General features: G+C 35.5%; 1 protein-coding gene across 1 annotated transcript; it reads right to left on the bottom strand.

Annotated features, from left to right (window-relative positions):
* Nucleotides 1-323: 323 nt before the first annotated feature.
* LOC125674313 (uncharacterized) lies at nt 324-27,443 on the bottom strand. Its single transcript, XM_056161075.1, is given in 31 exon segments — nt 324-634; nt 1,580-2,420; nt 2,988-3,096; nt 3,274-3,513; nt 3,828-4,018; nt 4,111-4,279; nt 4,367-4,522; nt 4,631-4,898; nt 5,074-5,285; nt 5,669-5,845; nt 7,742-7,820; nt 7,906-7,991; nt 9,135-9,533; nt 10,422-10,508; nt 10,599-10,879; nt 13,001-13,015; nt 13,438-13,599; nt 15,236-15,436; nt 15,781-15,856; nt 19,023-19,038; nt 22,406-22,507; nt 23,299-23,428; nt 23,707-23,754; nt 23,831-23,995; nt 24,196-24,387; nt 24,485-24,577; nt 24,765-24,929; nt 25,998-26,189; nt 26,411-26,437; nt 26,913-26,990; nt 27,304-27,443. Coding segments are annotated over 31 exon segments (5,265 nt in total). The 5' UTR covers nt 27,371-27,443; the 3' UTR covers nt 324-393.
* Nucleotides 27,444-27,915: the final 472 nt, after the last annotated feature.

The raw sequence follows: 27,915 nt of genomic DNA, 5'->3' as shown, positions 1-27,915 counted from the left end.
AAATGTGCTTGTAAGATTTAATTTCTTATTTGAAGTCAGATATCACAGCAACGTCTATAAATAAATTATTTGGAATTTGTTCGACGCAATTACAAACAATTTTGCAAAAAGGACATTTTGGAATGAAATTTACTGTAAAAAAAAGCTGAAATAATTAATCAAAACACGACCGAGTACCGCACATGCATTATTTTTCCACAACATTGAAAGAGATAATACAGAATTTCGTTTTTCTGCTGGGACGGATTTACCCTAAGCTGCTTCTGTCTCCATTATCATTGTTGTTTGTACATTTTAGACATTGAACATATGTTTCAAAACCATTGTTTCGTAACGTGTATTAAAGAAAGAGTTCCAACGTTAAGATATAAAAATAACCAACATGATCGAATGTCATTTACTAATACTAAACATTTTGTCGAGATGCTTCTGGTCATATATTCTACTCAGGTCATTAGTGGGCGGTTGTCTGAACATGGAGGTTGCAGTTGGTGGTCTGGAAACCAAGTCCTCTGGACGGATGTCGAATATGTTATGTGCATCTTCTCCCGCTGACACTGCATCGTTTTCGTGGCAAATGTCAACTTCGTCATGTGTATGATGAGTGGTCAAACTAGGAATCTGATCATCTCCTCTGTAAAAGATACGTTACGATTGCTAGAATTTGAGTTCTACAAATTAAAGTAGCAATGTAAATACGAATCTTGCATACTCAATATCATCAGGTTTAAAACGAAAACGTTCATTACACCCATCTACAGAATACCTAGGAGCAACAACAGCATTCATGTTCAGGAAATGCGATATTAGAATTGTCAGTCATGTTTATGTTGCTACAAAAAGACTCTGGAGATAGGGTAAGGATTTTATCTTACCTACAACAATCTGATATCGAACATATTCCACTGATGAATTATATGTGTTTGCCCAGCTCTTACTTTTGTATTCCTTATGTGAGTTATGAGATAGATATTCACCTTTTCATTGTATATTACGCAACGGTCACAAGAAAATTTACCTTCATGGTGTTGTGAACGATGAGACTGTGCATATTTTTTTCATGAAAATATACACCATTTCTCTTCAATGCACTGTCTGTATGAGGTGGTTTACGAAGAATACATAATGTGCGAGAAATTAGGCGATGCCTCGGGCTGTGTTGCATTAAAATTAAAACAACATTATACGATAGAAATATCCTGTAACAAATTCATGTTTCAATGAGCATTCATATGTTACATGTGTGTATAACTATACGACCAGTGTACACGCATACAGTTTGGTCTGTTTTAAGTTGTGAAGAAGGTAGCTTAGTATGTCTGTTTGTTGAATTCTAGAATAAAAAGTAATCATGTCAAAGAGTACTTCGAGAAGTTCCTGGTGAGTGAGCCGATTGCAAATTGGATTATATTAATACAAATAATCCCCTGATTGAGTGTAGAGTGTATGAATGCGAGCTATGCTTATGATTTTATATACAACAATGGGGCTTTGTGGCAAATATCGGGGTTTAAATTCGCAGACCATGTCACTGAGAGTAAGCTTTAAAAGAAATGAATGGATATCAATTTACACCAACCTTTTGCTATATTTTGCTTTGAGCAAATATCCGGTGAGGGAAATTATTGCCACGGTAACAAAAGCCACTGCACAGATTAACCCTATAGCCCGCTCTGATAATTCAGTATCCTGTTTGGTGCTTTTGTGTGAATTGTCGTCTATATCATTCAATGATGGTGATGTGGTCTTTAAATTTACACTATCAGTAGAGGATGAGACCAGGGGCAGTGATGCAGTTGACTGTGATGTTGACTGTGAAGTTGAAGTCAAAGGTGTTGACTGTGTCTTTGTTGATGGAGATGTGGAAGTGGTGTATGAAGGGGAGACACTGCTGGAAATGCTACGAGTCGTTTGGGCGCCTGTAGAAGTAGTGGCTGGAGCGGAGGTACTGCTAGAAATGCTGAGAGTCCTTTGAGCGCCTGTAGAAGTAGTGCCTGGAGCGGAAGTACTGCTAGAAATGGCGAGAGTCGTTTGAGCGCCTGTAGAAGTAGTGCCTGGAGCGGAAGTGCTGCTAGAAATGCCGAGAGTCATTTGGGCGCCTGTAGAAGTAGTGCCTGGAGCGGAAGTACTGCTAGAAATGCCGAGAGTCGTTTGAGCGCCTGTAGAAGTAGTACCTGTAGCGGAAGTGCTGGGAGAAATGCCGAGAGTCGTTTGAGCGCCTGTAGAAGTGGTGCCTGGAGCGGAGGTACTGCTAGAAATGCCGACAGTTGTTTGAGCGCCGGTAGAAATAGTGCCTGGAGCGGAGGTACTGCTAGAAATGGTACGAGTCGTTTGGGCGCCTTTGGAAGTCGTACTTGTGTATGGTGTAGTGGAAGCTGTCGTCCCCGTGTCCTGGGTTGTTAATACTGTCGTGTTACAATCTACTCAGAAAACAACAAGGAGTTAGTTTTCCTACTAGTGCGTATCATAATAAATATAACAAAATGTTTCTGAGAGTCCGCCATGTAATGCAAAGTCACTTTTAGTCACAACAATGTATGTTTCGTAAACTGTACGCCTCATACTGCGACTAAACCCAATCCATGTCATTTGATACATGATATCCGTCTACAATACTGTGTAATGTTCTCAGTTCTTAGATGCTAATTTTCGAGGTTTGTCAAGATTTCACACAGCTGTAATTTCATGGGTATTGTTACAATACATTGAAACAGTAAATAGAATATCAATTTAGCTTTAGTTTGATATCTTAGGGAGGATTTGCACCCTCGGAATCAATGCATATTGCGCCTTAACGTTTCAGGATTTCACAGGATATTCATTACATGGTGTACAGTGATCTAGCATTTGAAATAAAGGTGAAAATTTCACCCGGTATAGGACAATTGTAATGACAACAGTTAAAGTGGATAATGAATAAAACAAACGATTGTACAGAACAAACAAAACAAAATCCGATCTACGACATTGGCTCATCAAATACATACCATATGTCCAATCATATCTGTGTGTATCAGGGTCACACCGGTAGCAGGAGTCGTTACCACTGAATTCACCTTTCTGAATACAGCTCCCGTTGATGTAACAATATCCATCCTAAAAATAATTAATTACATGTTAATTTACAACGGAAACAATGTCTTAAAATCATTAATTCCATGTGAATTTACAACGGAAACAATGTCTTAAAATAATTAATTCCACGTGAATTTACAACGAAAACAAGCTGAATACTTTGAATCGTTTGACACTGAATTTTGATACATGACTGACCTGTAGAGTGAAATAAACACTTCCGGTATCGTTGTTGAATATTTGGCATTGAGATTGATAGACATACACAGAATATATCTCTGAGAACTGAATGCCATCATTAGATATCTTGAACTGAAACGTCGTACTCCATGTGTTGGTCAGTGAATAATCAAGTCTACAATATCCTTCATACAAGGTTCTCTCCTCTAGGCTAACGGTGTAGGACTCTTGTGAAGAAATATTCTTTGTTTCTGTTATCTATGGTTTAAATATAATGTAGCATCATTGTTACATTGTACATATAGCTTAATATCCTTTCCAGAACTGTTCATTTATATATATATTTCAAAATGTCACATACCTAATAGTTTATGTACTCAAGATTATTTAGCAATGAGGGATATTTATGGTATCAACGGTTCTTCAGAACATTGTTGTTGCATAAATTTATGAGATTAATAACATATTTTGTCTTTCGAAAATCCCTTTAATTATCATTTGTAATACCGAACAAGTCTGTCAACAAATTTAGATAGGATCTGAAAACATTTTAGAATTGTTTCTATTTTTACCTCTTGTCGATTTACGTAGCATGTAGTCCCCATGTTTTCCAAGAAGTATTGGCCATACAGTGTGATATCATCGCACGCCTCCTCGGTTTTATCGCACAACCCATCGTCTGATATTTTGGTTATTGTCGGTGGGGAGAGAATATCAAACGAACAGTCGCTTCCACCGTATCCATAGTTACACGTACAGTTTCCTAAAATATAGGGAGCATTTCATTTTTTACAAACTATATCTCTGATGATATTTAACATTAGGAATATATGAATTAAAACAGTTTCAACTTACCTCCAGAACAAATACCGTTACCGCTGCAATTATTTGGGCATAAATTGATCATTATCTCTGTAAAGTTAGACTGTTCTTTTTTCAGAGTTGAATTCAGCACAATATATGCCTGACATTGTCCGAGAGCAGTTTCAAGATGTATTTGTGTGAGGTTTTCCTCTCCAGTCATCTATAAAAAGAAGAAGATTTTATAAGTTGAAATGTCTTTACTCCACAACCATTGACCCCAGTGTGTATTCAATATGCATAAACTTACAGACAAATCCATAATGCAGTTTTCCACACTTTCATTGCTAAAATTTGGCACTACTTCAAGACACGTTGCATAGAGCTGTGATTCATCAAACACTGTGTAGCATGTCTGCTGAGCCTCTGCCACATCTATCACCTGCCGCTTACTTCTCACGACTCGCTACAAAAATATTAATGCCCGTATGTTGGATGAAAACACTGTTGTATATTCGCTACACATAAACGATGAAGCAAATTTGCTTATTATACTATTGATATCACTATATACCTGCATCTTAGTTTCTGACTGTTGTTCTCTTTTTTGGACATTATGAATGAATTCCAGGTCTCGTTTTTTCCTGGCGCTATTGTGTAAGATACATTGATATTCCTTTCCTTTTACATTTGTCTCACAGTCTACATATTTTTTGTAACTACAATACGTTTATCCGCCATCACATGTGCACAATTTTTGGAAGTAGGTTGACAACGGAGCTAGGGTGTCATATACAGACTGTGAGTGAGACAGGAGATCATCATCGCTGCCATCTGGTAATCTGGGGCACAACGTAAATTATGAATTAAAAACTGCATATGTAATATAAAATCAGTTTTAAAATCTTGTCATGGAAACATTTATTTGAGCTTACAATAAAAACTTCAGCAAAACGGATATGTGTTATGCAATAAAACAAAGAATATGATAAATGAATGCCTTTCTAAATTACACACTTCCATGATAAAGAGAAATCGTCCGGAGGACTAGAAGTGCTGATCGATCCATCCAAAAGACGAAGATCATTTGTTGTATCATCATCCAAAACCCCACAGAGTCCTGATGTTTTCTGTACATCAGCAACAGTTGGATAGACTTCAATGTTCATGTACCATGATCCATAATCGTATAACATCACTTTGACGTAAGTCCCAGTTGGAAAAATTATCTATATTTAAAAATAAATTCCATGAACAATGCATAAAGCATCCTGCAACCACACATAAAAAAATATTTTCAATTTGAACAAATATTCCCATGTTCTAATAACATATGGAATTAAGTTGTATGACACACTCTGATTATAAGAAAGAAATGTCTAGAAGTTTTATTTTTTAGCAAGAAAGTAGTAACGTTTCTCCCAGGTTTTGTTCTTTTTCACTGTTAACACAGGGCTGTGCAAAATTAAATGTCATAACATTATATATTGGAATACTTCACAGCAGCTTGATAGACTGTTTTATTAAATACTGAATATCAGCTATTTCAAAACCTTTATTAATACATCATGTTCAGCTATTTTGTTAAATCATAGACGGAATGAAAACTAACCTTAAATAGTTTGTCTGTTTCTTTGATGACCTTCAGTGATTTGTCTTTACATATAGGGAAATTGATGTATCGTCTTGAGTCACAGAAGTCCATTGTGAACACACCTTGACCCGATCTAGCTGCTACTGCACATGCACACCGTGGTGAGCCCCAACAATTAGCATGTCGTACCTGGACCTGGATAAAACACAGATGGACCATGTAAATACATTACTGATCCTTTGAATAATTGTGGCATCGGTCATTAAGCGGTGCTTACTTCTGAAAAACATCTGATTTCACTCCTGGTATTTCCAAAAGTTTATGTTTGCCACGTTCCTGATTTTTCAAATCTATTTTTGATTCACGAAATCAATCATTCTCTATTATAAGCACCTCATTATCATTGTATTATGATATTCACAGTATTTTCATATCTAGGTGCAGGACATAGTTATGAATAACATTCATTTTCTGTATTTGTCTTTCTCATTCACGTGTAAAACTTATACGGTACCAATTTTCATGCACCAGATGCGCATTTGACAAATAATGTGTCTTCAGTGATGCTCAACCGAAATGTTAGAAATCCGAAATAACAATAAACTTGCTAGACCTATTATAGGGAGAAACAGAGTGCCAAAAAAGTGGAGTCAAATTCGTCTAAGGATAAGAGCTATCCATGAGGGAGATAATCCTTTATTTTGAAATGAATTTCTAAATTTTATCACTGCATTTAAATATACATCCGTATTTTCGAGCTAATAACGAAATACCTAGCTACTGGGCTGTAGAGACCCTCGGGGACTAACAGTCCACCAGCAGAGGCTTCGACCCAGGGGTCATTATGTAAAACTTATACGGTACCAATTTTGATGCACCAGATGCGCATTTCGACAAATAATGTTTCTTCATTGATGCTCAACCGAAATGTTCGAAATCCGAAATAACAATAAACTTACTAGAGTTATTATAGGGGTGCCAAAAAAGTGGAGTCAAATTCGTCTAAGGATAAGAGCTAGGCATGAGGGAGATAATCCTTAATTTTGAAATGAATTTCACGTCTCAGATAATCGGTAGTCATTTACAATTTCAGTCTTTGTGATCACATGGCAGACGTCATTTGTTTAGATGTGATTTGTTTACACATTCTGTGTTTCATATTTTTACAGAGAGTCTAGTAAAAAAAAAATGCTTTCTTCGAAGGTACCTTTCATGTTGCTTAAACTTGTTTACTTGCATACGAACGTATTTTGAATTATTCAATGCATTCTGGTACACATTATTCGCACCAGAATTTCCAAGGCTAGGAGACGGTCATGTTATAAGTTTGAAATGTCTATACTGTGACAAAAGAGGTCCATACTCACCGCATCTAAAGACGATAGCAAATACTGAAATAACAACTCCAGGCAGTGTATATTAAACTCGCCCATACCAAAAACACCAGAAATCGTCTCTCTTTATTGGTATAGCAGGGTACTTCGCTGTTAACTCTCGGGTCATGTATTACTTATGTTCAGATCCGATGAAATGTGATTTTTTTTATGCGTTTATATTTCGTTTTTCGAAAACAGCGATGCACGTTGCAGAAGGTGTTAAAGAGTATCCGTGTCGAGGATCTCAACCCCCGACACGCAAATGTTTAGGAAGAGGGCTGGTCCACTGGAAGTCATCGAGGAAAATCCGAAACTCTTAAATCCTAGACATATTTCATATACAGGGGGTCAACGGGTTCGTTCAAAACCAGCATTTCGCAAATGCCATGGTCGTAACAATCTAGTTTGCTAACACAACCTGCCATTGTGTAAAATGCAAGACGGCATGTTTCATAACGATTATTAAGCCATTCAATTGACACACATAATTTGACTACGGATAACCCCGTTTACCTGATAGGGTTCATGGTCGACAGGGTATGTTTACTCCTCTTGGGTACCTGATTCCCCCCTCTGGTATATCCAGGGTCCGTGTTTCCCCAACTCGTAGTATTGTATTCATTTTGGGAGTTACGAGATTAATCACTGTTCGAACTATATTCATAAAATTGTATCAAAATTAGTATTTCTTTCAACGTTCACATTCAAAGCCTACCTCTTGTAGATGATCGCTGTTTTTGTAGAATGTGTATGTCTTCCCTGTAATGCATCCTGTTGCCTGGCATTCGAAGGCTCTGAAATAGAATAAAGTTCACTTTTTATCATTCATACTACGTGCCGATATTTGCTGACTTTGACATAATTTGAATGGATGCTCACAATCCATCAAAGGATGTTAAATGTGGGTCGATATACGAGCTGCATCGCTTTCCCTTCCACGCTTCATTTGACTCCACGATATTGATCTGAAATAATGTATTTATATAGAAGCTTTTCTTATTATTTAAAAAGATTCTGCTTAGAAACCCATACAAAATATCTATAACAAGTTACGGAAGAGAGATATAGAAAAAAAGTTGCATACAGTCATTATCTAAAATATTAAACGTATATTGAAAGAAAAAAGACTCTAAATCAGATAAGTGATTCCAGCAGGTGACAAACGTACACATGTATCTTTTTCATATTCTAATATTGATTATCCATTATCACCTGCATGTGGTGTCTATATATCTCAACTGATTCAATACGCAAGAGCTTGTTCTGCGTATAGTCAGTTTTTAAATCGAGGAAAGCTACTGACAAACACGTTGATGGTACAGGAGTTTCAATAGTCTGGATTGAAGTCAGCATTTCGCAAATTCTATGGTCGTTATAACGATCTAGTTCGTCAATAAAACCTATCATTTGGGTCAAATGCTGTCTGACGTGTTTCATACCGATTATCAGGCCGTTCTTGGGACACTGATTTTGATTACGGATGACTCCGTTTACCTGATCAGGATATAGGGCTCACAAAGGGTGTGACCGGTCGACAGGGGATGCGTACTCCTCCTAGGCACCTGCTCCCACCTCTGGTGTGTCCATGGGGTCCGTGTTTGCCCAACTATATATGTTGTATTGCTTATAGGAGTTATGAGAACTTTATATTGTACAATGCATAAAGATCGTAAATGATGGAGATTTTTAATGTCAATAAAAGGAGCAAAGGTCATTCAAAGTAGAATGTGGAAATCATGTATGTAAACTATTATGTTACCCCTAACTCAAACCCCTTGGATTGGCCTCTTTCATAAATGATTGGAAGTTTATTCGATGAATTTTAGCAGAAATGCAGAATATAAAAGTAATTAAAAGTCATTAACAGAGATATTCCTTATTGCTCGTTAAATTATGTATTTGTTTTCTATTTCATTGTGTGCCTTGCAACAATATTTTGACATATTGTAAATAAAAATAGAAGAGCTACTGGTATGGAAATGTAAGATCATGGTGTTCTGATTTGAAGTAACTTGTATGACGGTCGTGGTCCATATTGACATATCGCTGTTGCAACTTATGTGCTGTAATATTTACACAAAGAATTACATATGAACCGTAAAACTTACGGATACATCTGGAAGCACGACACCACCAAATAGTCTAGCTCCAATGCCTGATGGGTTGTTTGTTTCTAGTCTTAGTACCAAGCGGCGATCATCAATATAATATCCCTCCTGATCGGAGTTATAGACCGTCATTGTGTAGATTTTATACCAGTTTGTTGTATCGTCATACTTTTGTCTTTCATCGTACGTGTAGCTTGGTATTGTAATAGAACATTGGGCAAGGCCTCCATTAGCTTGGCACTTGGCCTTGATATTGTCGTCCACGAATGACAACTGTATATTCAAAGGACTTGTGATCTGTCTTCCAATATCTATTGTTTCGGAGCCGAAAGGGATGGTTGGACGTACCATAATGGTTGAATGGCCCTGTCTCTCAACCGTAAGCGTCTCATTCAAAACCTTGAATTAAAAATCACCATTAGAAACGACTAACAGAACCCCGTTAAACTCTCATGCTGGATACCACCTATATCCAACAAAAACGATAATTTCTCCACAATATGTGATTTCCTAGCTAATCCCGTCATAAGTCGTTCAAAATTGTCATTTTCTACTTTGTGTAAGCTTGTAAAATGATTACTGTTAAGGTTCTGATATATGTAAAGGCTCACAACAAATTTGTAAAAACAAATAGGGGATACACGCTTCGAGACCGACTCATATGTTATAGAAAACTTTACTGAAGGAATGTTGTTGACCATCTTACTAGGCTTATACAGTTCCACTTGCGTCTCTTATTCAAATCTCATCCATGAAAGGTGATAAGCGAAGGTATACCACCTAGATATATGTATAAGCCCTACTTTGACCGGGTTTTTATATTGGGGGTGGAGTTGTGGTTTTTTGTTTTATTTTCTTTTAGGGTAATTACGTGATCTATTTATAAGAACCGTGTAATGTCATCACACAGAAAACATACTAGTCACGTTCTTTTGATACAAAATGTTAAACTGTATTATATAGAGCGTGTTTTGTAAACACGCAAAATAGGTTTCAAAACTTTGTCTGGAAAACATCTTAAATAATTTAAAATGTGCATGGATAAATACGGTATTAACTACTTTAATTGGTATATCGATATCTTTCTCAATCAAAATGCACTAATATTGTTTAAATCATGACATTGATTGAACAATATTGTTTCGTTATACAACTGTGGAAATGTACAGTAATTACATTACGAAATGTTCAGTAAAAATATGACAAAAGCAAACACGTTGCCTAAAACCTTAAATGTATTTAAACTGCAGACTTAGTCTTATAGTATTTTTACCACTGTGTACCAACCTCTATTCCAGCAAAAAAAAGAGTGCTCCCCTTTGTAACACATGGTAGTTTATCCTCTGAGTTCGTTAGTCCTACAATGCATTGTATCTACAAAGAAATAATCCTATGGGATTAAAGGGATATATCGGTGAACTACATCGCTAAATTTAGTTTGCATACCCAAAGTAATCTGCATACCCAGATACCAATCTTTTTCCCGGCATTGTGGAGATCATCAGCAGAGAGTATTGCGTTCTGTAGGGATGTCTTATCAACAGTCAGACTTTTAATCAGAATGTTGTTGTCGACGTACCAGGTTATGTGGTACAATAGCGTATCATCAGCAGCAGGTGTGAAGGAGCAAATCAGATTGACCTGTGGATCATACTGAGTTTTTCCTGCTGCAATTTTTTGTACAGCTGTTGTCCAAGATACGTTATGAAAGGAAACTTGAATGTTCTCCACCGACTTTTCCACACCTGTTAATTGTACAAAGGAAAATCGGTGCATCTGGAACTATCGATAATTAATCATCATCAATAGCATTTTCTTTTATGCATTGGACCAAGTGTTTGTAGAAAAATGATTTGAAGAAATCTAAGGGGTCATCCATAATTGTCAACCATTTTCCAAAGTGCGCAAAAAGCACGCTCGGGGGAGGGGGGTAAAAATCGACAATTTTACCGTACGTTCTTTTTTTCTCTTCCGGATTTATTTCGTATCCGCGGAGTTCGGTTTTATTTTATCGTGATTCCATCTACGTCTTTTGTGCGCTTGAATGTAATGCATAATCAACACATTGCCGGTATTTATTTTTCACATGGATTGTTTTTGCCACGGGGTGGACGAGGCATGGCTCGACAAACCACCCTCTTTGGGAAGGTTTTACCGATCTAAAAAGTTTTCTTTGTGGTTCTGGAGAAGATTGAAAATTGGTCGATTTTTGACAGCCCCCCCCCCTCCCTAAAAACCCCAGGGATGCTGCAATCCTGAAAATTAAAATTTATGCCCCCCCCCCTCCTTGTTCCAAAGATGTTTCATATTGAATTTGAAAAGAATTGGAATGGTAGTTATCAAGAAGTTAAAAATTTTCAATTGTTAACGCACGACTGTCAACGAACGACAAGAGACGCAGATTAAGTGCAATGGGTCACGTGAGTTTACTCAGGTGGCCTAGAAATTTCTCTTTGTAGTCTTCTGCTCGACATTTAGAGATATAGACGGATTTTTATTCATTAACAATGATGATTTTCATTTATATGTCTATTGGATATATTTCTGTGAACTCGAAATGATAGACATCACAGAATCCTCCAGATCTGCTTTGTACTGAGATATTTTACTGAAAATGAATACACTAACCACTCTAATTTGAAAATGGGTGATGTACACTTTTTGAGGGGGGGTCTCAAAAAGTGTGCTTTATGCACACTTTGGAAAATGATTGACAATTATGGATGACCCCTAAGCAATATCAATTTACAATGCATTAATGTATAATGGCCTTTTTACAAATATACAGAAAACAACTAATTAGATTCAATGTAGGAGCATAGATTTTTAAATTGAGACCGACTGCGGTGAAACAATTTGATGTTAAATGTGTTTCAACACTCTTGTTTAGTCAAACTATCGCACATATTATGGCCGTTATGATCGTTCAATTTGCAAATGCAACCTGTCAATGGGACGAATGCAATTGATGGTTTTATACCAATTCTTAGACTTTTGTTTACATACTGATTTTCACAACGGATTACCTCCTTTAGCTTGTCAAGATATACTATAGTTTGTCAACAAGGGATGCTTGCTCCTATAAACAGCTGATCTCATCAATGGTTTGACTTGAGGCTTTCCCTCCTCCTAATTTTGTATTTTTAATGGATTTATGAAAATATTCGCTATTCATTATATTGATCACTGTTCGTTATCTTTACCTTGCATTTACTTACATTCAGAAAAGAAAAAAAAAACATCTTATATACATGAATGCTGTTTTATCTGGGTATAATCTTATATACATGAATGCTGTTTTATCTGGGTATAATCTTATAGACATGAATGCTGTTTTATCTGGGTATAATCTTATAGACATGAATGCTGTTTTATCTGGGTATAATCTTATAGACATGGATGATGTTTTATCTGGGTATAATGTTATAGACATGAATGATGTTTTATCTGGGTATAATGTTATATGCATGAATGCTGTTTTATCTGGGTATAATCTTATAGACATGAATGCTGTTTTATCTGGGTATAATCTTATAGACATGAATTATGTTTTATCTGGGTATAATGTTATATGCATGGATGCTGTTTTATCTGGGTATAATATGCAAGGTGAAGATAACGACCAGGAATACATAACGCTCAGCTGTTGATTTTGAAACATTGTAATTATTGTTAAAGATATCATTTTTCATCTGGAACTCCTTTATAAAGGTCTGGTTATCTGATACACAGTGACCTTGTCGCAGAAATGCATAGATATATTCAACAAGCAATGTAAATTCTTATACAGTCCAGCGTTAAAAAAATTAAAATATGATATTATAATTACGTCCCAACGTGTATTTAAAGATAACTTGTTTACTTACAATCATTGTCAAGCTCTGAAATATAGAAGTAGAAAAATGTCACTAAAATTAAATATCTGGATAAAAAGCAATATTTCAATCTGGTACATGATGAGTATGTAAAACAAACATCGTGTCTGTGATGCGATGCTAAATGTATATCTATTTTAGTTATTCTAAAGTTAGGGATCAAAAGCATGCCTAATATTGTATTACACAGCTATATCTTCATATTTAAAAATCATGTACACATATTCAAACATCATTTGGCTTTGGTGAGTACAACATGTAAACAGTCTGACATATTGCTATTATTTTGAATTTGTACGTCGTAAATTGTCGTGCAACTCCTGATCAAACATATTATTCTTATAAATAGACCATGTCACCTTTGTTTTGTGTTGTATTTCCTTTATGCCTATATATATTCGAAATGTCATAGTATCAGAGACTATTACCAAAACAGTAGGCTGCGTTGCAGGCATCAAGTGGTTTCAGTTCATATACGAGGAACGACGTGCAGTTTTTCACATCAATTTCATAACTTTTAGCACAGTTGCTAGAAAATCCGACCTCACAGGCGGTCAGTGTATCTGTCACTCCCTTCCCTGGTACTGGATCTAATTAATGCAAAGTTAAGACATGAATCGATTTTTCCTAAACGATGTAGATACACACTTATTATTCTAATTCATTATCTTTTTTTTTTGTTTGCATTTTTGATTTCAAATTGCATCCATTTTAGTTTAAGGTAACCCACTACAATAAAATTTTAGTTAATGGCTCATTAAAACATCTCTTATGAAGCATGGTTTCACCATCGAAAGATAAGTTCTCACTTATTTTATATGATTTTTTGTGATTTATACCGGAATGATAAAAAACGTACTTTATTTGCAAATAATATACTCTAGAGTACAATTTTCGCTGTAATTTGATGCTTAATATGAATATCAAAGAAAACATTCTTAAACGATTCAGACAGACGATTTAATTTTTTAAATAAAAAAAAATATTTGTGAAAGTTGAAAACATTATTTACTAATACTTTTTTAATTTATGGATAAAATCTTCAAAAGTCATGTCAATTAGAGAAATAATATATCAGAAAAATATATTTCAAAAGAGATATTGAAATGAAATGGTCAAAATTTAGAAATATTACAATTTTTCAAATTTGAACAAAGCCCGATCAGAATTCTAAAAAAGAAGTCATGGAGAACATTGTAATAAAAAACTCCTTTGGTGTAAAATGGTTTACAAATTAAACGAATTTATAAAGGAAACGAATTCCTTGATGAACAGTGTATACAATTAGCAACAGTATGATTATTTTAGTACTTTTTTTCTGGTATGATTAGAATGATTATATCTAAAAAAAAAATTGGTTTCTTTTGATGATATAGTTCCTGTATATATCTCTTTTCTGACTGGCGTGCATTTTTAGGATTTTGTCCATAGACTTAATAGACAACAAAAAACGTTTTCAATTTTCATAAATATTATTTTTTAATTAGAACACTACCATCTGAATCTTTTAGGCATGTTTTATTAGCCTTTCAAATCATACACCAAATCAGTGAAATTTGACTCGAGAATTTCTTATTTGCAAACAAAATGCACGTTTTATCATTCCATGAAAAATCACAAAAATTATATAAAATGATTGAGAGCTTGTATTACTCTTTCAATGGAGAAATGATGCTTCATAAAAGGTGTTTTAATGAGCTGTTGAATAAACTTTTAGTGTAATGAGTTACCTTAACCTCGCAATTGCCAGTTAAGAGTGTTTTTTTTTCGCTTTGGTATTTTACTTTCATCTTTGTCTCTCAATTTTTTTTGTCTATTTGAGAATATAACAATGTCATGTTAAACCTTTATATTATTATATATCTTTCTTAAATGTCATAGACGGCAATAAGGATACGTTTACAAACGCCATTTTAGCAATTCTATGGTGGTTATTTTGATAATGTTTGTGAATATCATTTGTCGTTAGGTCAGAGTTTCCAGAAAATAATGTTTGCTTTTGCTTTTCACAATAATTTTGAAATCATGAAACTGTGTTTACCAGATGGAGACAAATGGTTAACCGTGGGTTCGGTTGATCGACAGTGGATGCTTATTTTCCCTAGGCACATGATCTTACCTCTGCCATGTCCAGTGTCTGCCGACTTCTTGATTTTGCTACGTTTACAAAGGCTAACATAACGAGCAGTGATTTACAAGAACTGAAATTATATCCATATTCTTTACCTTGTAACCAAACGGGGTAAAGAGTGCCACAATATGCCAGGCTGGGTGGAGATGTAGACATCACGTGATCTTTGGCCCTGTACCAGCGCTTTGTTAAGTATCTATCACAGAGCGGACTGTCGTCAAGGGCATACGTAGGATACCTTTTAGACACGTGATCTAGCTCCACGAAATTCTCTGCTAAGCAGGGGTCTTGGGCACCTATATTGATTGAGAAATAGAGCTTGATTGGGTGTTCTGACTGGAAACTCGGAAGGTCAATTTTCAGAATTTCCAGAAAACGACGTTAAGACTGTAACAGTCAGTTATATGATTAATTTTGGAATCATAAAACAAGCAACAACAACAGAATAAGAGAACTGTAGCGTCGAGAAGTAGAAAAAATAGTTGCAGATTCGTGGTAGTATCAGTGATAACAATTGTGGCTTAATATCAATAGTAGATTGTTCGTAATAGCAGCAGCAGCAGCAGCAGTAGTAGTGGTAGTTTTAGTTAAGCTTTCTTTAGAAACGCATCAAGATCCGTAAAAGGTTTTAAATACTTACCAGAGAAGTGTAGAGACATAAAAATCCAAATTGATTGTGCAAACAGTAGAAATCTGGGTTTCTGCGTATATGCCATCTAAATGTAATTATAATTTTAGTATAAATATTTCGAAGATTATTCAAACTTAATCTATCCCAGATTTGATCTTTTCTTTAAAACACTTCTTTATATATAACTTACCGTTATACAATATTTTAGAACTGAACTTACAATAATATACGACTATAATCTGTAAAATTGCCTTAGGCGGGCTTTGCGGCAACTACAGATTCCGCGCAAGACTCTAATGATATTAACATAAAACCTGTTTACATCCCACAGACCAATGATCGGTAAGATATTCATTACACTGTTCATAAACCGCGTACGATCATCTGAACGGTAAAGTAAAAATAAAGAGTCTTCCAAATGAGTGCAGCACTTTATCTTTGAATAAAAATTACATTCAGACATTGTCCTTGTATTGAAAGGAGTCTGCCGTCACTTTGATGACGATTAAGTGACATTGCAAGTATAACACGACGCATTATGATGTCATTGGTTCCTGTAATACTCCGCGCACTACTCAGAGCAACATCCTGGTTGATTTTTTTATTACATGTATCGGGCGTTTTGTGCAGATTTAATCCGGTTTTACGATTGTTCTAACCTCCTAAAAAGATGCGGACGATGGGTGCTTACCTTCGGTGGGCCATTTAAATTTTGGTGGACAGTTATACCAGTCAATGCATGGTGTTTGTAGAAATGAGATTTTGTGGGGGACATCTCGAGTTCTTGTCATAATAGTTTGGATACTAATAAGTAGCATTAACTTTATTGTCCCATTGCTTAGGGTCTGAGCATCATTCTCGCTAGACAAAAGACCTAATTTTTATATCGGATTTTGCTTACCAGATACCTTAGTAAAAAATGTCTGCGCCACCGCAGTGGTAATGAATATGATACCTCACATTTACAAACTGATCGGTAGTACAAAGAATATTGACATTTAATTTGGTATAACGTTTCATTTTTTTAGTCACGGTATTTAAATGGAATAATTGTTTTTACAGGATTTTAAAATTGATACTGCTAAATTTACTTTACAGTTTATTTATTCTTCCTCTTTCTGATATTGCGAAGCAAGGGAGATTTAGGGGATTTTCATATGTATACTCCTAATTGTAGTATACAGTTCATTATTTTGTAATCATTTAGGGGATTTCCATATGTAGACTCCTAATTTTAGTCTACAGTTCATTTATTTTTCCTCTTTCTGATTTTTCTAAGGACTGAAAAATTAAAGGGAAAAGAATTAGAGTTTTGGAAATAAAGTACAAATTTTCATCGGCTATTCGACATCCACATCAATATTTTTAACTATGTAACCATTCATCAAGCTAAATTAGATTGATGAAATGGATGTCTGCAGTAAATCAATTGGTATAAAGCGGATATCTAAAAATCAAAGTACTGTGTTCGATTCGTAGCTATAACTATGAATTGTCTCTCTCTCTTTTTTTTTTTACAAACAATAGCGTTCCGATTAAACGCAATTCCTGTTTTTAAGAAATGATTAAAATGAAAGGCGACGAAAACGAACAATACAATTAGTATTATTTGCTTACCATATGACAATATGAAAGAAGTATGATTATGCTTAAAATTAGATAGACGTATCTAATTTTAAGCATAATCATACATATTTCATAATGACATTTTCAATCAATCACACAAAACGTATTAAGATGTAATATCGATACCTCTCTTACATTTAACAGAATCATTCAATCCCCAGAAGTCCTTCAACAATACCATTTAACGATCAAAGCTCCACTTGCATTCTTAAAAATAGAAGCAATGCATAGAACTTTTAAAATATCGATTTAAAAAAAAAACAGGTGTATACAAAAAAAATCAGGTGTCAAACTCAAGGTTTATTTAGCAATTACATCACAGTTTTTTTTAATGCATCTTTAGTCATCTTATCTATACCTTTTCGTTTTACCTGAGTCAAACAAAAATTTGATTGTGTGTGACTTTGCACATTTTAGTGTATTTTAAACGTTGGATCTTACACTAAGTATTGGGTGTTGAAGTTTATATATATCTATATAAGAATTTGCGCCTTTTTAATAAAAAAAAAACATGTGTATATAAATTTTGTGTCCTGGGAAGGGGGTCAAAAATTTGACAATTTCTTTACTCGGGTATTTGGCTAATTGTAAGCTTTGCATAACCTCTCGTGCATTATTTCAATAGATACCTAAATTACAAATCCCAAATGAGACATTCAAAGTTTCCATCGGATACCATTTATCGCTATGAGTCTAGGCATCATTAACTTAAAATCAAAAACGAATTTAAATATCAGACTATCAGCGTACTCAAGGACAGCAAGCAGGCCTGTGTTGTATGTAAAACTTATACGGTACCAATTTTGATGCACCAAATGCGCATTTCGACAAATAATGTCTCTTTAGTGATGCTCAACTGAAATGTTTAAAATCCGAAATGACAATGCAGTTTTAGAGCTATTATAGGGTAAAATAGTGTGCCAAAAATGTGGAGTCAAATTCGTCTAAGGATAAGAGCTATGCAATGGGGAGATAATCCTTAAACCGCAATTAAATAAACATCCCCATTTTCAAGCTAGTAACGAAGTACTAAGCTACTGGGCTGTGGAGACCCTCGAGGACTAACAGTACACCAGCAGAGGCCTCGGCCCAGGGGTCATAATGTAAAACGTATACGGTACCAATTTTGATGCACCAGATGCGCATTTCGACATATGATTATATCATCACAACGTGTATGGTATCCTGCAATTCAAAGCTGCTAACATTGACAGTATATCTAAGTTAGGACTGCGTTTTTCCTTTGCTTCTCAGAACTTTTAAATAGAATAGCAGTTTCTTCACATGGTATTCACATCCGTACCACTAAACTGAGCTTAAATCATGTTTATCCTACCTCATTATGAAGAGAGAGAGAGAGAGAGAGAGAGAGAGAGAGAGAGAGAGAGTACACGATTACATCGGCTAATCAATATGTCACAATTGAAAAAAACATTCGAATCAATAAAACGGAAGACTGTCTCAACATGGCAAACAATATTGTTATAAAAACATAATTCAATTACAACATAATCTTCATAACTTCATAAAGTTTGTTTTGTTTTCTCAAACAAATTGTCATAATAATCATACAAAATTAATTTCAATATTTACAATAATTAAACACAAAGTAAAATTAAGCTTACCCCCAAAGCTGAATAATTCAATCAGGTGAACAATCTTCCAAAGAGGAGATTTGTGTGTATCTTTAAACTCCAAAAAAAAAACTGCAAATGTATTCAGATTTTAAAGTGGAAACTAAGTCATTGGACTGAAAAATGACAAATCAAATCCAGGAATTCAGTCGTGACGCTCGATCAAAATAGACTTCCTCCATATTATACTCGATAGTTTCAATATCTAAACATATTGACTGTTATCAGCGTTTGTAGTTTAGTTTTAGTTTTAGCGTACTTTTCTATCTAGTTTTTTTTTTCCGATGTAAATATTCCATCATACTGAAGAAGGGACAGGTCGTCCCGAAAATTTGGCAACACACTTTCGCGCGTGTGTGTGGTGCGGGAGTGCGTGCGTGTCTGCGTTGGTGCCTGTGTATGCGAGCGCGCGTGCTGGTGTGCATGTGGGTGGGCGGGCGTACGAGCGAAAGTGCGTGTGTGGCTGTTCGTTATCTCCACCTTTTTATTTATATCTGGTGTATCGGGGTTGGTACCGTATAAGTTTTACATTATGACCCCTGGGTCGAAGCCTCTGCTGGTGCACTGTTAGTCCCTGAGGGTATCTACAGCCCAGTAGCTAAGTACTTCGTTACTAGCTTGAAAATACGGATGCATATTTAATTGCTGAGATAAAATTTAGAAAATCATTTCAAAATTAAGGATTATATCTCCCTCATGCATATCTTTGATCCTTGGACGAATTTCGCTCCAGTTTTTTTGGCACTTTAGTCTACCTTTCAGCTCTTACGGGTTTAATTATATTTCGAATTTCTAAAATTTCGGTTTGGGCATCACTAGAGAGACGTTCTTTGTCGGGATGCGCGTCTGGTGCATCGGGGTTGGTACCATATAAGTTTTACTTTATGATTCCAACCACAAAAATTACTGGCAACATGAACAATTAGAAAATTACTTTACATGAACAATAAGTGCAATCGTAATTTCCTTAGATAGACAAAAGTCAACCCATTAGAATTTCTAAAATTATGAAAACAAGGTCATAGTTCGCTGTGTTTTTGGATGGGTTACTTGCTGTTTTCCAGATAATGAACAATAATTATCTTAGTCTTACATTGAGTTTATTCTTAAACCCAATCATGCTGTAAGGCAGTCCTGATTTGACTGCGGATAACTCCGTTTACCTGATCAGGATATGGGGCTCACGGCGGGTGTGACCGGTCAACAGGGGATGCTTACTCCTCCTGGGCACCTGATCCCACCTCTGGTGTGTCCAGGGGTCCGTGTTTGCCCAACTATCTATTTTGTATTGCTTGTAGGAGTTATGCGATTGATCACTTTTCGTTATCTTCACCTAGCATATTTGAATCCGATATCAAAGTCATATACAGAAGAAGAAAAAATACATGCATTTACATCAGGCAAAAACGCGAAGTCGCATCCCATCGCAACAGTTAGAAAAAAAATGTGGCAACATCAGTACGTATATTATAATTATTATAGCGACTTAACAATTGGTATGAAACACGTCAGACTGTGATCGACGTAACGACAGGTTGTTGTAAATTTGACAGCTACTAAAAAGATGAACAGATATGTCAATCACCTTCCTCGATTTGAAAGTAAATTTGCCAGACGCATGGGTTGTATGTTTTCTGAAAGGAAAACCTCTTGAATTCATGTTTATTATTTTTTTCATGTTGGCATCATCTGCAGTTTTATGCTAACTTCACGCTCCTGTCGTATAACAAAGAATAATTCGAATCAAACTAGTTTAGTTTTGCTTCTATATACCTTATTTGAATGCCAGATTTTGGGACTCCGACTGAAATCATTCATTGTCGGGACCAGATGAGTGTAGAAACTGTGCCTCCTTCTTTTTCCGTTCGTAATGGCGTTGAGGTGTTAGTTTGTTGTTAACATCTACATGCGCGTTCAGTAAAATATTCAATTTGAATCAGTTTGCGTATCGACCGCTAGAAACTGAGAAACTCAATATAAAAGTAGTATATGTGAGTAAACTATCCCAAGTTTACGTGTCTATAAGTCCTTTGAAAATATGTTTAATCTTTAAAATTACTATTTGAAGATTGCTCTTTCTATCATAAGTCTCTAGTCATTGTGGGCTTATGTTTTGACAAATGAATAGAATGTTTAAACGTGGTATGGAACATTGTAAACAGTTTACTTTCATGGAACCGATGATTTTAATAGCATAAGAATATTATGATTATAGTTTCATCGCAATGCTTTCTTGTCAAGAACAAGGATTTCTTTGTTTTATATTTTTAATAACACACCTTCCATAAATGTATGTACTGAAGTGAAGAAATAACTTGTTCCGATTCAATTTCAACCAAACAGTGTAGTGCTCAAAATTGTGACTAAGAAAAACATATGTTTGCGCCGAATTTGCTTAATACATGTATTGTTTGATAAGTATTATCACAGATCAGCAATACAATTAAATTCCAATACCTATTTTAATTCAGATGAACAAAATAGCTTTCTTCATTATCCATATGTAGTCTAGACGCTACCGCCATGTTAAAAATGAATGTGTTGACACTTGATACGTTGATGAATTGGAAGTCGTTATTCTTTCATTTGATATATCAAACATTTTCTCATGGGATAACTTCCCGTGGGAATCCGGGTTAGAATAGGTCCTCAGTATCCCTTGCTTGCTGAAAGAGGCGACTAAATGGGGCGGTCCTTCGGATGAGACCGCAAAAACCGTGGTTCCGTGTGACAGCAGGTGTGGCACAATAAAGATCCCTCCCTGCTCAAAGGCCGTAACTTTTGCAGCCCTTCACCGGCAATAGGGACGTCTTCATATGATTGAAATATTCTCGAGAGGGACGTTGAACAATATATAATCAATCAATCTCGTGGTAGAACAAGCAGTAACAGCATGACATGCCAATTTATTTAGTTAAAGTGAAAGTACAATCTTAGGAAACTAAACTTTGTACGAATCCTGTCCGGTTGCTAGACTCTCGCCTAATTGGATTACTCTGGTTCCTGGCTGCGTTTCTTGCTGCTGAAACAGCTGAGTAGCAGTGATAGCATGGTCACTTTCGAGTTCAAAGTTCATTGAAGTGTAAACGATTTCACAGGTAGGTTATAAACCAATCAGAGCGCTTGATTATTGAATAAGCTAAATCATATTGAAATAAAATATTGATATAGATAAGCTGATAATTGTGTTTGATAAGTGGTATTATAAGGAAATATTGCAAGTACAAAATACACAGAGATATACAATCATAGCTATTCTTCATGAACCCGATATGAACTCTTAGAATATATATTTCATGTGGATTTGATGTGGGGTGCAGATGATCCTTGTCCTCAACAGTATCTCTGATTAAGGACTCAACAGTATCTCTGACTAAGGACTGTAGGATGGAGGGGGACTTCCGCAGTATGTTGGATTTTCTATGGCAATCTTCTCTGATTTCTGAATGTTCACAGTCGATCCTAATTTACTCTCCCTATGAGAAAGCATATTATTCTTAAAGAATTGCACTAGTCATTAAATCATCTTCTGGTTTTTTTTCAATTATTAGTCGTGAGGAGCTAGTTCAGTTTCAGAGATATAAATAGAAACTCGTTACTGATTTTATAGTGTATGTACATGTATTTGTATTACATATACATATCATACAGCTACCAAGATAGGTGAAAACTGAAGATAACGAACAGTAGTCAATCTCACAACTCCTATAAGTAATACAAAAGCAAGCCTTTGACAAATACAGATCCCTGGACACACCAGAGGTGGGATCAGGTGCTTAGGAGGGGTAAACATCCCCTGTCGACCGGTCACACCCTGAGTGAGCAATATGTCAATTTCTTTGAAATTGAAGGGCATTGACAACATTTGTAGCAAACGTAATTGATTGTATTTTTCAATTAACAGTCATGTGTTGATTTTTTGGTCCGACAAAGGAGATTTATCAAAAGGGCAGCTTCATATTATACATCCTTTCCGGAATAATTTTTGTATATATTATGTTTCGAAAAGATAGGACGAAGCTTAGATTAAATTAGTCTTCAAAAGTCAAACATTTGGAAATAGTATAGGTTAAGAACAAACAAGTGACTAAGAAGGAAGTTAAAATTCCCAAATCCTTCCTGCAATCACACTCCTATAAGTCCTTTTTCAAACTTCTCTAAACCGAATTACAATTACTTCACCATAGATGTCCTTTGTCATGAATTTAGTAAACAAGATTGGGACCTTAAAAGCATATGTTGCACTCAAATGTTATTATCTACCAACCTTTTACAGCATTTCATAATGTTTAAAGCCTTTCTATTGATGATCAGCATTACAACGAATATCAATGTCAACACCCCCAATATGGCGCCCAGAATAATCTCCAAATTCAAATGCCTGTTATCGTGATCTTCTGTAATAGAAAAATACGTTCGAATTATCTCATACCCATTTTCATGTCAATATAGTATATATGAAAGGTGAAGATAACGAAGAGTGATCAATCTCGTAACTCTTATAAGCAATACAAAATAGATAGTTGGGCAAACACGGACCCCTGGACACTCCAGAGGTGGGATCAGGTGCCTAGCAGGAGTAAGCATCCCCTGTCGACCGGTCACACCCGTGAGCCCTATATCCTGATAAGGTAAACGGAGTTATCAATGGAATCAACAATTCATAAATTCATACCGTCGGGGTCAGGTTTCTCAGCATCGCCGTCCCAACACACTTCATCGCCTGTGGATTAAAAAGAATACCATTTTTTAAATGTCACTGAAAGTTATGTACAAAAATGGAAATGTAAAGATCTTACCAAAACAATATCGAGATGGACAAGTATCGAGGCCTTTTAAACAATAAGCCGTATATTCGCCACAATTCTTAATCTTGATGTCGTATGACGTCGAACAGCAGTTGCCGTAGCCTTTCTGACATGCCTTTCTTGTGACCACACCGTCTGAAGTGCTGGGTATTGTTCCTGTACAAACACACAGAAATCCAGTTTCTACATACTTATATAGCACAGATATTGTTAGGTTATATTAATGCAGCTTAATGGTCATGGTTTCCATGTTTTTAAAGATGAAACATATTTGATTATTGGTGCAATGTATAAAACAAAGATTATTTTCATTAGATATGATATTTTGTAAAATGTTATGCTTAGTTTGTATTCACCATTTAGCCACACAGGATAAATTGTCCCACAGCCTAAGAGACTAGGACACTGAGTCAACATTGAAGAGTCGTGTTTGTACCAGGCTTGACTCAGGTGGTTATCACAATAAGAATCCTCTGTTTTGTATTCACACTGCATCGAGCGGTCCTTGGGTTGTGGTAATGATTGAAGATTACTCTCGATGCATGGATCTATAGAACAAGAAATAATGCAGTTCATATGTCAGAAATGCCGTCCATTAGATTAAATATTATCAAAGTTCACTGTTACTGTCGTCTTTACCCCTACCTTCAGAGCAGGTTGTAGGTGGTGCAGCGGTCGTTGGTGCGGGAGTTGTTGTCGTCCCAACAGTGGTCGGAACTTCACAAGAACCTTGCTTTCCTTTTTCAAATGAGCGCAATAAAAGACAATCAGGGTGAATTTCTTGCAATATATGGTCTAAATAATTTGTTTGCATTAAAACATGAGACGTTTTATTTTCCCCTGAAACGTTTCATTGTTACACTTAAAAGGTGGGTAGAAATTGCACTTTTTATGTTTTTATTCGGTTTAGGAATAATTATCTTACCAAAGCAGTATCTTTCTGAGCATGAATCAAGAGCCCCCAGACAATAGGCATAGAAGGATCCACAGTTTCTTATTTTGACGTCATAGTTTCTTGAACAACAGTCAGCAAAACCAACTTTACATGCTTTTATATCAACAATACCCTCAGCTTCGGTCGGCAAGGATCCTGTGAATGAGAGAGATGTTTCCCTACGTATCTACGCTCAGTTCAGGCAAACATCACGATCTCCTCATACATATAGAGTTGATGAATACATTATTCAGGATGAAAACATGTTATTAACAAATGCTGAGAGATTTCAACATCATGATCATATACGAATCGAGACAGATGGTTTACGGCGAATTTGACTGATCAAAAGGGATGCCTACTCCTCCTACACATCTGTCTCCAAGGGTTCATGTTTTTCTTACGTTTAATTTCGTATGCCTTATATGATATATGAGTATTATTTTTTTGTAAAAGATTAATAGAATCCTTCATTAGTACGAGTGTGGGATCGGGAAATTCCACCGAGGGGACAAGATTCGCAGTCTAGGACGAGGCATTGCCGAGTCCTAAACAGCGAATCTTGTTCTAGAGGTGGAATTTCCCTATCCCACACAAGTAAATAATGAAGGATTATTTTTCTCACATTTTACCTACAGTTTAGTGCATAGATTTAGGAGCTTTGACAAAATTCTAAATTATCAAAATTCTCATTTGAACTTCGATGCAAAAACTAACTAGATAAGCAGAAAGAGCGTACCCGAAAATGGTTTTTACTGTACGTTTAAACTAAAAAAAACTCAAGGTTGTCCACCAGAAAGCTATACTACATTAAAATGTAAAGAAAACAATGCAAAATATTTTACTTCACCTTGTAACATAAATCGTCACTGTGTAACGTATATCGTAGAAAATATATGACGTCACAATCAAATGACGTCGCAGTAGTTCGAGACAGAAAAATCTCACATGGCTATCTCACATGGGCAAAGTCGATCTCACACTGGTGATAATGTGAGAAATGTGTATGGTTACAACGTGTGTTCATAACTTTTCTGCATTTTCAATACACAATATTCGTTACTACATCGTGCAAAATATGTTGTGCTTGTAATGTAATATCTAGCCTGTGATGAATAGTCAAAATGTTTAAATTTATGATAAAACAATATGGCTCTTTATTTGATATATTATGCACATGTTTCTGCTAAATTGAAAAACATTTATAAACATATGTAGTATTACCATTCAGCCAAACAGGATATAAGGCACCACAGCTCAGAAGCTCTGGACATTGTGTCAACATGGCGTCGTCCACTCGGTACCAGTCCGGGGTAATATAACGATCGCATAACCCGAATCTGGAATCATACTGACAACTTTCAAACCTTGCGTAAGGTTCAAAGAATGTAGATGCATTTGCCTGAGCACAGGGATCTAAAGCAAAAAATAAATTATGTTGAACAAAGAGCAACAACAGAATAAATATAATTTGTCAAAAAGGGAAGTATTTTTTGTGAAAAAGTCGAAATACCATGATGAATCATGGAAGCATAATTGCGTATTCAAATGGGTTACTTTTGGGTTTGAAATATTAGCTAGGTATCATTATTTAAGAAACAAATACCTAAAATCAATTTTTATTTTTCAATTCATACCTGCTACATTGCAGTAGTAAACAGCTTCTGAAATATAGAAAGTGGAATAATGAAAATGGAAGTACATGCGTACTGACTGTCCAACTGCATGTTCACAAAACACTCTACAATTCGTAATGCATATGATACAATTATGTATGCAAGTGTACGACTTCACTTAAACTTTTAAATGCTTGTTCAATGTGTTCAGGTTGCAGTTCGTGGAGTGACAATGAAAATCATAAGGAGAGGGTATAAAATGATAATCGCACCCTTTAGTGCATGCTAAAACACATACTCTGGATAGGAAGTGCACTCAAGAACTTACCGGTAATTTTGCAGATAGAAAACACACTCGATAACTTACCGATGATATTGCAGATAGAAAGTACACTCGATAAGTTACCGATGATATTGCAGATAGAAAGTACACTAGATAACTTATCGATGATATTGCATATAGAAAACTCACTCGATAACTTACCGGTAACATTGCAGATAGAAAACACACTCGATAACTTACCGGTAACATTGCAGATGAGAATGACACTGAGCAGGAATATGATTTCCGTAATGGCTGTCATCTTCGAGAACATCATTCCTTATCAAGATACAGGACGATGAACATACTACTCAGTAAAAATCTGTTTCTATCTCAAGAAATATCCATCAATAATAATGATTATGTTACATGGGATTTAAAACGTTAATTGAAGTCTGAACGTTTTCTTTTTATAGATTCGCTAGAGATCAATATAAACAGTGGTAGTCAGAGTAATCTTGCTGAAATAGAAATAATATCCAATATTTGTCAATAAATCGAAATGCACTGATTTAAATGAAATAAACGCAGACCAATTACATAAAAACCGGGGAATATCATCCTCAAAATAATATAGACCAAACTATTTTACCTTTAAATTTCTGTAAACCGTCTGCAATGTCATCGTTTGCTCTCTTGATCACATTGTGGTAATGCATGCAAGGAACACTATACTAGCGATATTTAGAAGAATGCAATTGTGCATGCTTCTTTGTGTCCACCCACTGAGTTATCGACGATTGGCATTTAAATTACGATCCACGTATTTGGGGAATACCCTTGAAGATTTAAGATTTGATTTCGTTTTGATAAAGGTACATTTATTATATGGCACACAGAAACCTGATTTCAGTATACCCATTGCATTGTTATGAATGCATTTTTCTAAATTTTCTTAATGTTTTATTTCGTTGATTACTAGTAATCTTCATAGTGCTCGGTACAACAAAATAACAAAGAAAACCTTTTTGCTATTTATCTTAAGTATTGTCTTTTATTTATGTAATTTTATAGTCATTTGTTTCATGTAACGCGATATGGAAATTATATTACCATTGATATTAATATTATCATTAGAATTATTATTGTAATATGCAAGAAATAATTCACAGTTACGGTAACTTGCAAAGCTTTTACGACATTTTATTCAGACTAAATTGAAATACATTTTCAATCTGCTTCCACTGACCACTAACACATTTAA

Source organism: Ostrea edulis, chromosome 3 (assembly GCF_947568905.1).
Source record: "Ostrea edulis chromosome 3, xbOstEdul1.1, whole genome shotgun sequence".
Classification (NCBI taxonomy): Eukaryota; Metazoa; Mollusca; class Bivalvia; order Ostreida; family Ostreidae; genus Ostrea; species Ostrea edulis.
This window is presented reverse-complemented; position numbering and strand designations above follow the sequence as displayed.